Consider the following 13,022-nt stretch of genomic DNA (forward strand, 5'->3'; position numbering starts at 1 on the left):
TGGGCACGCTGGCTGGAGTGTGTGGCTGCTGTCTGGCCATGATGGCAACTTCTTGCTGCTTCAGCTCCCCAGCTGCTCTGCCATAGCACTGGCCAAGCTGTTTCATCCCATAGTACTTTTCCTCCTCCTCCTTTCTGTATTTTGCTCCTTTTTCAAGAAAACGGGTTAAGAAGAAAGCATCTTTTTTATTACTTTATTTTCCCTTACGCCCCTCTGCTTGTGGCCTGGTTTCAGCTGGGATAAAGTAGATTTCCTTCCTAGTAGCTGGTATAGTGCTGTGTTCTAGTTCTGGCATGGGAATAATGCGATAACACGCTGATGGTTTAGTTGTTGCTAAGCAGTGTTTACACTGTGTCATGGACTTTTCAGCTTCCCGTACTCTGCCAGCCAGGAGCTGCACAAGAAGCTGGGAGGGGGCACAGCCAGGACAGCTGACCCCAACCGGCCAAAGGATATTCCATACCATATGACGTCATGCTCAGTATCTATATAAGCTGGGGGAGGGGGCCAGGGGCAGCGGTCGCTGCTCAGGGACTGGCTGGGCATCTGTCGACAGGTGGTGGGCAGTTGCATCACTTGTTTCTCCTGCGTTTTGTTCCTCTCGCTCTCTCTTCTGTTGTTTTCCTTTTCATCATCGTCGTTACTGTTATTGTTATTACTTCAAGTTTATTTCAATTATTAAACTGTTCTTATCTCACCCCACAAGTTTTCTCGGTTTCACCTTCCCGATTGTCTCCCCCTCCCACTGCGGGGGAGTGAGCGAGCGGCTCCGTGGTGCTTCGTTGCCATCTGGCGTTAAACCACAACAGTCCTTTCTGGTGCCCGGCGTGAGGCACAAAGGGTTGAGATAACAGCAGACCTGACCAGAGTCTGTTAAAATGAGCTAGTTGTAAGAATTCATTTTATTAGATTAATCGTTGCTGGTCACAATGGTTTTTTATTTGATCTCGTGCGCGGCTGTAGTACAGAAATCCTCACTTGCAGCACGCATTCCCTGTGGTGCTGTTTATCCCTTCTGGGAGGTGGGTCGGGATTATCATTTTGCTGTACTGTGTACCATTGGCTTATGATGCAATACTATTCCTGGTCCAAAACTAATTTGGTATTTGAGATCAGTAGTGCTGTCATCGCCGTACCTCGGGCGCCGTCTCTCAAAATGATTAATAATGACCCTCTCCACCTTTTCTCCTCGGAGACCCGATCCCTGGGCAAGAGGCGTGGGGCGGGTGCTTTCCCTGCTCTTTCACCTGCCCTTTCTCCTTCAGGCTAGTTACACCAGCTCTCGAGAATTGTGACTATCTTTGGGAAGTTCAAGCCAGCATGCTCCCGTTGCTGTGTCTCCTGAATGTGCTTCAGGTCTTGTTCAGGGTTAAACCAGAGATCCGTCCCGAGGCTGGGTGGTCGTGGGCGGCACCGCGTGTGGCAGAACGCGGGCAGGGACTTAGAGAACCTCTCACCTCCAGTGGTCTGGAACTTCACTCCCCGACGACTACAGGGTCCGCAGGAAGTGCTGGAATGCTTGGAGAAAAAATGCCGTGGTTATTCCAAAGAGGCACAACTTATCGCACGCAACTGTGCTGGGCATTGGCTAGTAGAGACAGATTGAATGAAGGAATACAGGTAAATCTAAGTCTAACCACATCCATCATGTTTCTTTTTTTGTTGGGTTTTTTTTTTTTTTTTTTAAAATCTCTTCATTTGAAGTAAAAATGGACCAGTTGTTGCATTCCTACCTAAGATGAAACTCCCATAGGTTCTTCTTTGTCTCAGGTGAGTTAACTGCATACTCCAGCACCTTTGAAGAGGTGCAATTTTAAAGCAAGTGCAACTGAATGAAAGGTGGTAGAATACAAGCAGACAATGTGCATATGTGAAAACGTTGGCTGTAAATGCTGACAGTCTTAAAACAGCTTACCTGGGTTTCTTCAAATACTAACTGTCTTGATTCCTTAAAGACATTTTGAACAAATTTAAGGACAGATTCTTCAATTGTTACTTGTACAAACATCATCAAAGGGTTTTTACAAGGGTTTTTTTGTATTGATGTTAGCGTAAGCCGGAGTTACTAGGAGCCAAGTGCCTTCAGTATTAATTTTTGCAAAAACTACCTGTGTCTTCCTCCCTCCCTCCCTCCCTCCCTCCCTCCCTCCCTCCCTCCCTCCCTCCCTCCCTCCCTTCCTCCCTGTTAAAAAGAATTCATTTATAGCCAGATTGCTAAGACACTAGCATTCTCCTTTTATGTTTAAGGACTTAATGTAATGCCCCGTGTTAAACCTTATCTGATTTTTGACAGTGTTTAAAACCATTTTAGAAAATCTCCTGCAAAACCTAATGTCAGTCGATACTTTTCCTATGCTTACAGATTGCCTCCGTGAGCCCAGCAGACGTCTGTCTTGAAGAAACTTGGTCAACCTTACGACATGCTGAAAGAAAGGTGCAGCGTCATAATTTTTCCCTCTCCGGTCTTGGTGCAAATTGCAGTCAGGTGCTGGGCAAAATGACAAAAGATACCAGTTCAAAGCGAGTGACAGCTCAGCACGCAGAAAGTGTGACTCTGTCAATCAGCAAGGGCAGCATATTAAGAGCTTATTCTGTATTCGTATTAAGAAGCGGCATATATTTCTCCAGCTAAGGTGTACGGCAGAGGTAACTATTTTTCCTGAGAATTCTGAGTCTCTCTCATATGGGTGATTTAATTCAGCTGCTTTCCTTCCCTTTCTCCCCTGGTAATGCAGCACCTCTAAGCCAAAGATGTACGTTGGGGTCCCACAGACCAAACAGGGTTGAAACGTAGAACGTACAGATGATCCCTGGAGCTTCTGCCAATAGAAAGAAGTGCGGCGTGAGTCAGAATTAGCTGTTCGGAAGCCGTCTGGATATGGCCCTGGGCAGCCCGCTCTAGGTGGCCCTGCCTGAGCAGGGGGGTTGGAGCAGAGGACCTCCAGGGATTCTGGAAGGCCTTTCTCTCCTTTGTGATTCTGTGATTCTGGAATTTGTGCGGGGAGGGGCGAGCGGTGTTGGGGTGTGCTGGGAATGCTGTCTTAACTACTGTCTCCCTCTATTAGGAAGGCTGCGCGTGCGTTCTGTACTGCGACACTCAGCGCCTCTGCCTGCCTGCCCAGGTATGCCAAGCAATGTAAAAAAGGGCATAACTTCAGAAACGTTGTTAGGAACTTTTGCTAGCTTAGCCACGTTGGACAGGGACTGCAACTCTTGCATGCAAGAGTAGTCGTGTTTGAGAATAACCACAGGAGGTAGCCGGGTAAACTGGCTCCAGTGTCAAATTCTGATGTGTGTTGGCTTTGTTTGTTTTCCATTTCAAGGGAAATCAAACCTATGGACTGCATCAGATATGGATTGGGGCTGTTGAGATAGAGAGCTGAAATTCTTTCCTCTTCTCACCTTCTGCTGTCAATTCGTGCTTCTCGGAGGGCTTGCGGAGCATCCGCACGAACGCTGCAGGACAATCTGGAGGCTGCACTTGAGTGCAATAAGCCTGAATGACTGTAGAATTCTGATACAGATGGTCTCCGGTATGCTAGTGGCTTTTTAGACAAAAGCGTAGGTTTTGGACTGGATGTAGGGTCTTTGCCTAAACCATTGTGGGGAGGTTTTCTGCTGAAGTGGGAAAGAAATGGCCGAGAGGGACTCCCTACCTCACCTGCTGACTCGCTCACTAAATCCTCTTTCTGCAGGAGTGAAATATGGCAAAGTGCAAGTGTGGCAGGTACACTCTGCTCCCCCCTGCCCCCTTTGGAGACGGGGGCTATGGTCCGGTGATCGCTGGCTTTTGGCGCCTCATGTTGGCACCGTTTGTGCTCTGCCTGCCCCAGGCACGGGCACCTGCACCCCCGGGGGCGTGGGGGGCATGGGGGGGCCAGAGGCAGGACCTCTCGGGCACAGCCAGTGAGGCACCAGGGCTCAGAGAAGCTTCTGGATCATGCTGGTTGTGGCTGCTGTGTTCGAAGCATCTCCCCTGGGGTTGGGACGCGCCTGAGGAAACGTCCTGGGACTGAGTGCCCTTGCCTGGTTTTGGGTGAGTGATTCCTTCTGGATATATCCTGAGTGAGCCCTCGGCACCCATCTGCCCTCCAGGCAAGCGATTGTACGTTCTGGGTACCCGGGAGAGGCAGAGAGCTCCTTCTGTGAGAGTGTGTGCATGTGTGCGTGCACTTTGAGCCATCATTCTTGCGTGTAAACATGTAGTAGTAACCACCCCCTGAAATCTCTTTAGCTTCCCCACCTGGCTGGCTGAAAGAATGACGCCGGCTTTCTCAGTGAGGTAGTGAGTCTCTACGTGCGAGAGAGAGTTAAAAGTTGACTGAGTGTGTCTTGGGTGCTGCCCTTGCTAAAAGTAAAGGGGGTTTAGCTCTCCTTGCAAACTGAGCGTGTAGTTTCACACGCGTACGAGCTAGCATAACAGCCTGCTGCCACAGAAGGGAGACGGACAAACTGCCTCTCCTTCTCCCCAGTGCATCGTCCAGCCTCCTTCCTTGTGCCAACTTTTACGCTTGCTACTTCTCTCTGCAAGCCAGTTTAGCTCTCTGACCTGGTGGGAAAGTATCTGCTTTTCTGGGTTAGTTTTGTGCCTGCTTAGGGAGTGAAGGTGGCTCGTAAAGCGCTCCAAACCGTGTTCAGGTGAGTGCAAGGGAAGCCGCAGGAATACAGGGGTAGAACGAAGGAGCAGATGGAGAGACGGGAGTGGGCAGCAAGGCCTCTCTTTTGGTGGCCGTGAAGTCAACATGTTTTGTGACATGATATCGTCAGCTGCGACTGACCGTAATTTTAGCTGCTTCTTCAGTGAGGCCGTAACATTGATGGCCTTAGAAACTGACTTTCATGTACTTCCATGTCAGTCAAAAGTGACATCCCAGGATGTGGACTTGGCCGTATGTGAGTCTGGTTGGACATGTAATTTCTCATTTTTGGGATTAAAAAGCTCCAGAAAATTTTCAAAATCTCTCGTCAGTCTCTGACTCGTGGCATGTTCCTTTCTTTGGAAATAGTTCAAGATGTTTGGAAGTCCTGAGTAGCTAGGGTGAAGAAGAATGGTAATTTTGGCAACTTGTTCCCAGACCACTTTGGTATAGGCTACAGCTGGGAGGTTGGATTCTGGTCTACTCCTGAACATGGAATAAGCCTGTGGTGTTTTACACTCATCTGGTTTCTAACAGAGAGAAATATGAATGTGGTTGCAGTCACTGTTTTGAAGGAGAGCAGAAATGCAGTTAGTGTTGGATATACCCGTTAAAGGAGAGGCCTCGTGCCTTTAACCTATCTCTATCTATCTTCCCACTGTTCTGGTTTCCCAGTAATCCTTGGTTTAACTTAGCAGAATGATGCAAGTACAACAAACTAATAAGCAGATCAGTATCTATATTGTTCGTAATTTATTATGGCTTTTATCTTCCTAGTTCCATATTGCCAAGGCAGATGCCTAGAAAATAAAATGTCTGAAATGCCCCTTGGCTTACTACAGGATACCAGGGCATGCCTGATGCGCCGGCATTTTCCCATGCTTTTATACGCAGTTAATAACTGCATTGTGATTAAATTTAAGGTCACATGAACGGTCCAGGTGTCAGAGGGTTACTTATTTGATGGTTCTTATTGGTGGTATTGGTCTGGTAAGCACATTTGATGTGTGCTGTGGACAGGACTACAACTGCGTCAAGGTGTGAGCTTTCCACCAGAGAAGAAGAATTTCTGATTTGGTGGGGAGTTTGGAGCGGTGAGTGGTTTGTTTTCAAACTCAAACCTCCCCAGTCTAGGGTACCTTAAAATTTGCCTTCCAGTTTGTCCACGCAAAGTTCTGTGCTCTTGGCCTGTCCGCGCAGGCAGTGGCAAAGGCGGGGTGACTCGGGACGACCCAGGGAGAGTATGCAGTTGAGGAGTTTTCCTGAATGCTCTTACCTGCCCTACTGGAAGATACTTGTTCACTCGTTTTCTTAAAACTGTCTTGCTACTGGAGTAATATATTCTGTCAGCGATCACGAAGTACTTGCATCAAAATGCTGACATGTGCCTCGTGCGGGACCCTGACTCCACGTCCTGTGTTTCACGCGCTCGTCGTTTTCATGCTGGCAGAAGATACTGGACCGTATTCTCAAATAGTTGCAGTGTGTGTGACTTGAAGTATAGTAGATTCCAGTGCCCGGCGTTTTGAGCACAGTCCTTCTGCACAGAAGTACAATTTGTATAAATTGCATGTATTTCTAAGCTTGTCCCTTTAATAACTTTGTGTTGCTCCCAGAGTCTAGTCGTCAGAGCTAGCTGTAACCTCCTGTGCGGTAAGGAAAATAGGTTATTGCTGCACTCTGGAAGAAGCAATCATAAACCTTTGCAGGAGTACGTGTACGGTACAGGTAACACAACCTGCTTTGCGTGCGTGTTTAAGTGGCTGGCTGTACTGCTTTGTAGCACGGGGTAAGGGTTCTGCGTGACGCCTGAGTTGGTCAGCGCGTGTAACAGCCAGGCATAGTGAACTACGTTTAAAAACTTCCTTTTGAGATTTCATGAAGAAAGCAGTGCGATTTGAACAAGGTAATTGACTAAATCTGCCTTGCCTTCCAGAGGCTTTTTCACTAACCATTTCAGAACTTGCAAAACAGAGTTACTGGAAGTAGTTTGTATTTCCATGTGCATGGAATATCTCTATTTAGGCGCCCGCTTCTGGAGCACCTCCAGAAGCGCGGGAGCTGTCTGCAAGGGCCAGAAATTTTTGCAAGCTACTGCAGAGATGTGACAAGGACAGGCAATAGGAAGGAGAGGACTGGAGTAAGGAATACGAGGGAGGCTTTAAGTGTAGAAAGCCATCAATGTTTAAAGTGCTCTCTTAGGGTGACATCGTAAGTGTATGGAGAACTACCGTCTAATTGATGAGCTATGAAGGTCTGTATTGCTTGTGATGTGAAAATATCAACAGTACCTTTTGTGGAAGAGTTTGAGAATGAAGGTAGTCAAGAACATCGTATTCCTTCGTGTTCAAACTAAACATGCAAGAAGTGAACTAGGCATAAATGGGGCGTGAAATCTACTAGGAGACAAAGGACAAGGAGGAATAAAGGATAAAATCAAGGGAAAGGGCAGGCGGAAATGTATGCCTGTTACTGAGAAGCTTTTTAAAATACGATTTTTCTCAGATCGCCTCTTGCTCACCTATGTGAGTAGGCGTGAACTCAGAGTATTGGGGGCGGGGTGGTTCCTGCCCTTTATCCTGTCAACACCGCCGTGCCACTTTTTGTTGGTGATCTCATCGGCATGAGAAAAGCAAAGGAGTCTCCTTCTGCTCTGCTCTGAGATCCAAAACTGTCCTGAGTGCCGTTTCTTTAAGGAAAAGAGCTACAGGAGATGGAGAGGAGATTATTCGCTGCCTCCTGATGAAACTTCTGTCAATCTGAAAAATGCTGATGGCTGACTTGCGCCTATTTTTGCATTATTTTCTTTATTTACAGTGAAGAATGCAAGACCTAACGGCTCAGGTAACGAGCAGCCTGCTGCGGTTTCCAGAGGTCACTATTCAGGCGCTTGGGGAAGATGAGAGAACTCTCGATTCTGTGCTGCGTGGGAAGATTTCTGGAGGTGAGCATTTTCCTTTACCCTTGGTTTTGGTATCGAGGTGTTGTTGCCTGGAGGTTACCTGAAGTATCGTAGGGTCATAGTATCAGCTGTGTGTGGTTGGTGCTGTTCAGGTGCATCAGGTTTCAAGAGAGCAGGAAGGATGTTTTAACTATGAAAAATGCTCATATTGAAACATCAGTGTAGTTAAACTTTGAAACTAGAGCAGCCTGTGCCAGTCGTGTGCTATGAAAATAATTCCCCTGAGCATGCTGAGCCAGTGAGCCCTCCTCAATTCCTAATTCAATAAGAGGCAGTTTCCCAAAAAGTAGTAGTGTTGTTTTGGGCCGTATTTATTTGCACCATCGTAACATCACAGGCAGAAATGGTTCTTCTACAATGTGAGAGAGGTAAACCCCGCTGCTTTTTCTTTTCTAGATGGAACAAAAGCAGAAGGGAGAGGAGAGATAGCAGCGTTAAGCGCTGCAGCCAGATTTCCAAAGCGTTTCATAGGATGCAGATGAGTATCCAGAGAGAGTTGCTGAAAGTGGCTAAGCAGATTAGGTAGCTGACTCTCTAGGTGATCTGAACGTAGAGCTGGGTGCCTGTCTGGGTGTCCAGGCTTCGGTTGGGACCATGTAGGGTCTCTCTACCTGACTGCAAGTGCAGCAATGGAGTTACTACTTCCTTTGGGTTGGCAGTAGTTCAGTGAAACAAAACGTGTTAAATTCTGTCTGTAATCAGCATGTGTGAAAGTTCAATTTGACTCCTGCAGTGCCCGTTTGAAGAAGATTCCTTGTGGAAGTCCAAATCCCTGCCCAAAGCAGGCATGCGTCAAGCAAAATTAATAACCTAGGAATGAATTGGCTTAGATTTGTTATTTCTGAAGTGTGCTTGGAGGCTTGGATTCCCGTATGTATTGAGATGATTTCTAGCAAACCCAAGCCGAATATGGTATAAAGAGTACAGATCAATGTACTGCAATCTTTATCCCTAACAATGAGAATTCTTCAGTGCAGGAACGACAAGTACAAATGCAAAACAATAAGGTGGTTAATGTTAAGATGTATCGCTTGAAGATTTCAGTGGGTGACTTCCAGTAGTTGACGAGAATTAGGTAAATCTGTTAGGTACTTTTATTGCAGTAAGAGAAGGGGCAGCGACTGTGCTTTTCCCGTTGTTTTCAGTGTTTAGCTGGGCATTTACTTTAGTCCGCTTTGTTTCCTCTTCCAGGGAGAAATGGCCTGGCATGGTTGGCGTGTGGTCCTCAGCTTGAGGTAGTGAACTCTGTGACAGGAGAGCGTCTCTCTGCGTACCGTTTCAGCGGAGTAAATGAACAGCCTCCCACCGTTCGTGTGGTAAAGGAGTTCTCCTGGCAGAAGAGAACTGGACTGCTGGTGGGCTTGGAGGAAGCAGAGGGAAGTGTTCTCTGCCTGTACGACCTTGGAATATCAAGAGTGGTTAAAGCGGTTGTTCTTCCAGGGCGGGTAGGTGTTTGTTTAACGGGAGAAACGAAGCCTTTCTGTCGTTCGGCGCTGCATAATGCTGTTTCAGGAAGAGCTTTGGAGCGTCTCTTTGTTAGGAGGTATTTTTGCTATATTGCATCAGCATACTGCTGTCGCTTCAGAGTGCGCAGTCGAGAGCGCCTTGGTGAAAAATCGTGGGCTTAACGGTACCATTATCTTTTGAGTTTACCAACAGTAAAACAAGTTTTCTGGTTTTATGGTAAAGCACAGAGTTACCTAATTCTCCGGTTCCACAAAAAGGCCTTGAAAGCTATCTTTTTTTTTTGGCCCGAGTGAAAAAGACCCCTATCCCCCCCCAACCCCTCCCTTTCAGGTGTCTGCAGCACACATGTCCTAAAAGGTTAATTTATGTCAGAAATACGGTCTCTAAAATACCTCAGGCTTCCATGGTTGTGCTGTAAGTGACTGACACGTTCTCCTGGGTCTCAGACTAGGTAGCAGGTGACTTCAGAGCAGAACACATTTTTCTGTTGACTTAGGATAGGGAAAAAGAGCCTTTAGTGAGTTACCTGATCGATGGTTAGGAGGTCGCCTTTCAGCCTGAAATCCTTGAAACTCTGCCTATTGACTATTGTGTTAGTGTAGTTGGGATACACTGGTGTAAGGTTACTACTTTTTCCTGTCTTCTGTAGCCCATAAACTCAGCTGATGTCACGCCCCCCCCCGGCTCATTATCTGCATGTAGACAAGAATCAGCGTAAGTTAATGGAACATCAAGATTCCCCCTATTTTTATCACCTTAGAATCTGCAACAAATAAATACTTCCTTATTACTCAGCCTTCCATGAGGTGATTTGGTTTGACTTGCTAGCATACAGGTGGAGTTTTGCTTGTTTGCAATGCTACAGCGTGATTACTGGTATTAAACATTTGTATGGTGGCGATTTCTGGAGAGATGAGCTGGGCTGGTGCTCTGCTGTGTTGGTTTGATGATCCTCTTGGTGAACGTTAGAGTTTTAGGTGGAAAGGCAAGCTGCGTGCTGACACGAGCGTACAATCCGTAAGTAAATTATGTTTGTGAAAAATGGCAAGAAATCTAAGTAATCTGGGAAGAGGAGAAGGAAAGGTGAAGAGGGATCATGTCACATCTTGAATCCGTGCCTACCGAAGGGGTTTGAAATAGAATGTAGTTATAACTCTCAGTTGTCTTAGGGAGTTTTTCTAGACCAGAAAAAAAGTGGTTCAGGAGAAAATAGGAAGGAGCCTTGGGGGGAAAGGTGGGCTGTTGTGGGCTAAAGGCTATGAACTTTGGAAGAAAACCAAAGCTTGTCTGAATTTTTGCTCTTATGCCCTGATGAATGCCCTTGAGTACAGGCACGCTTGGCCTGTTGCTTTCATTTGGCTCCCTATCTTTTTGCTGTTAGATTAGTTAGATCAGCATCGACAGGAGACAGGTATTGCTCGTTGGACTGTTAACTTCCAAGTTGTCAGTGGCAGTAAGGGTAAGCAAGGCCAAGCAGATAAACCTGGCACTTGGCCACTGTCTGTACGTTTTGAAGGTATCCTGTATCTCATCCTTCCAAATAGACGCATCACGTAACACGGGTTTTGAATCTGCCTGAATGTTTCTCTGATTTTCATGCTGATTATTTTTAAGAGTAAAATGCAGGTGTAGCCTTAACATCACTTTCTGCAGTTCTTGTCGTTAGTGCGTTAAGGCTTTAATGAGCACCTTGATTTCTGGAGTCTTTTCCGTGTGGGTATATCTTCTGTGGGGAGCTAACGCTGTGGACAGGTTAACACCAACTTAGAGTGATTCTGGTGCAAGGTGTCAAGCCCTTGGTGGATCAATAGGGGGCATTTATAGTGACTGTATGACTGCCTGTCAGTGTAAGAGTAGATGTGTAGTCATTCAGAGAGTAAAGGAATGAGATTAAACAAACCCAACTCACAAGCTTAGAAGGAAAGTTTTGGGGTGGGGCGGGGGGTGTTTGTTGTTCGGTTGACTTTTTTTGTGGGAGCATCTCTAACTGTCCTCTGGATATACATGTGAAATGCATCAGGAAACTGAAAAAGTTAGTGGAGTATTATTTGAATTGGCTTCTCGTAAAAGCAAATCTGAATTGAAAGCATTAATTCTATTAAATTGGTTGATAATGGTTGTATGCTTCAGAACTATGGGACGGTATTTTCCCCAATTTCCCTGGTTTGTATGGGGCAGAAGGGTAGCATTCAGATTCAGTGAGCTGAGACAAGGTGTCTTTGTTCATGCCCAGAATGAGTTGGCAGTAGTCTAGGAGAATACGCAAAGCCAGTGCATAGCGCAGTGGAAAAATATGCAGTTTCAGGAGATTCTACGTGGAAGATTGAAGTGTTAGAACGGGGTAAATTCTGGCTAATTCTGCAGCAAGATACGGGCAGTATTTCTGTTTTCCTCATAACCGTCGTCAAGACTTGGAGCAGCAAGAATTCAAACAATGAGAGCGCTTTTGGTAGTCCTTTGAGTAGCAGAGAAGATGGGAAATGTAATTTGATTTATAGGAGATCTGAAACAAAATGAAGTTGTCTGGATTCCTCTGGGCACTTCTAAGATTAGGATTCTTGTAGCCAAGATGAAAGGTAAATTCTGGAGTAGACTGCCAGGCAGGGTAGTCATCGCAAGTGCTTGATGTGGGAGAGGAGAAAACCTGGGGGCTTAGGGGTTTAGCTATTTTCCCCCACCTCTGGGGGGAAAAACCAATATATATATATATAAAAAATGGATACCTTGTGATGCTCACTTCTCTGTTTTATTTTCATGTAAAGCTTTGTGGTTGATGTAAAGCTTCCTGTTTGTGTTGTGTTTTGCAAGAAGGCTAAAGGATAGCCTGTGTTCTTTTGTTGACTAGCTTTAGTGCAGGAGGCTTTGTGGGCTTGTATCTCTGCTATAGCAGCCAGTGTTGTCCTGGGAGGTGCTGCAGGTGCTGAAAGGTCTGTTTTACTAAAGACCTTGTAATAAAGCTGCATGCAGACTGCTTTGCATGTTAAAGGGTAGCGTGCGCTTCTGCTCATTTGGAGTTAGCGTTTCACCGAACAAGCTGCTGTTCTTTTTGCCGCTGTTCTCGGTTGGCTTTTAAAATTTGTGTTCACATTTGTGAAAGTCCTGGTGTGCATTTACAACTCTTTTGCTTTACCTGGTTGCTCTTCTTATTCTACCCGAGGGCCGGCGTAAGTTTTGCTAAGCTGGTGTCTCCCAACAACGCTTTCTAAAAATATTTCCTTCCCTTGGAAATGGGGTGTCTGCTGTGCAACTCGACCGCTGCCTCGTCTGACTTAGGGCCATGATTTACCCTGATCCCTGCTTGGCAAAGAAGGCGTAGACTGTATCCCGGTGCTGATGGGCTGCGAGCAGTGGGAGACGAGATTTAGCCTTTCTTACTTAAGTCCCTTAAATACGCTAGAGTTTTGTGCATGTACCTGATTTTCTGTGTTTTCTTAGAGTTAATGGTTTCTAAGTAGGAAATGGAAGTTGGTAAGCTGCAATAATAGAGTGCACCACTGAAGCTGAAGTTAACTCAGTTAAATAACTGTAAGAAATCTAGTAAACGGTAGGCAGGAACGGATTTTTGTACAGGGCTTTTTTTTTCTTTTTTTTTTTTTGTTGTGATAGAATTGGAAGCAATGCTTTGTTTTGAAGTCTTACGATCCTGTATTGACTTTCTTGTTTCTGATGGGCTAATTCTGGCTTCCCTTTTGAGTGATTTCTGTTTAGCTTGTCAAAGAGCTGAAATACTAACTTGTAGTTTTCCTGTAGGTAACAGCTATAGAGCCCATAACGAATCACGGCGGAGCCAGTGTGAGCACTCAGCACCTCCATCAGACTCTGCGAAGGCTCTTTGGAGTGGCAGCAGTGGCTACGGATGTCGGTCATCTGCTTGTGGTTGACCTTTGTTTGGATGATCTGTCTTGCAGTCAGAATGAAGTAGAAGCCTCAGGTAAGCTTGCAGTTTGTCAACTTGA

General features: G+C 46.0%; 1 protein-coding gene across 1 annotated transcript in view; it reads left to right on the plus strand.

Moving 5' to 3' along the window:
• Positions 1–3,103: 3,103 nt before the first annotated feature.
• LOC142055411 (protein ELYS-like) overlaps positions 3,104–13,022 on the plus strand; it is a 45,732-nt gene continuing 35,813 nt past the window's right edge. The window contains exons 1-4 of the mRNA XM_075089346.1: positions 3,104–3,122; positions 7,455–7,581; positions 8,791–9,044; positions 12,817–12,997. Coding sequence (XP_074945447.1) covers positions 7,461–7,581; positions 8,791–9,044; positions 12,817–12,997 — 556 coding nt within the window. The 5' untranslated portion in view covers positions 3,104–3,122; positions 7,455–7,460. The remainder of the gene's footprint in view (positions 3,123–7,454; positions 7,582–8,790; positions 9,045–12,816; positions 12,998–13,022) is intronic.

The sequence above is a fragment of the Phalacrocorax aristotelis genome, chromosome 3, assembly GCF_949628215.1.
Source record: "Phalacrocorax aristotelis chromosome 3, bGulAri2.1, whole genome shotgun sequence".
NCBI lineage: Eukaryota > Metazoa > Chordata > Aves > Suliformes > Phalacrocoracidae > Phalacrocorax > Phalacrocorax aristotelis.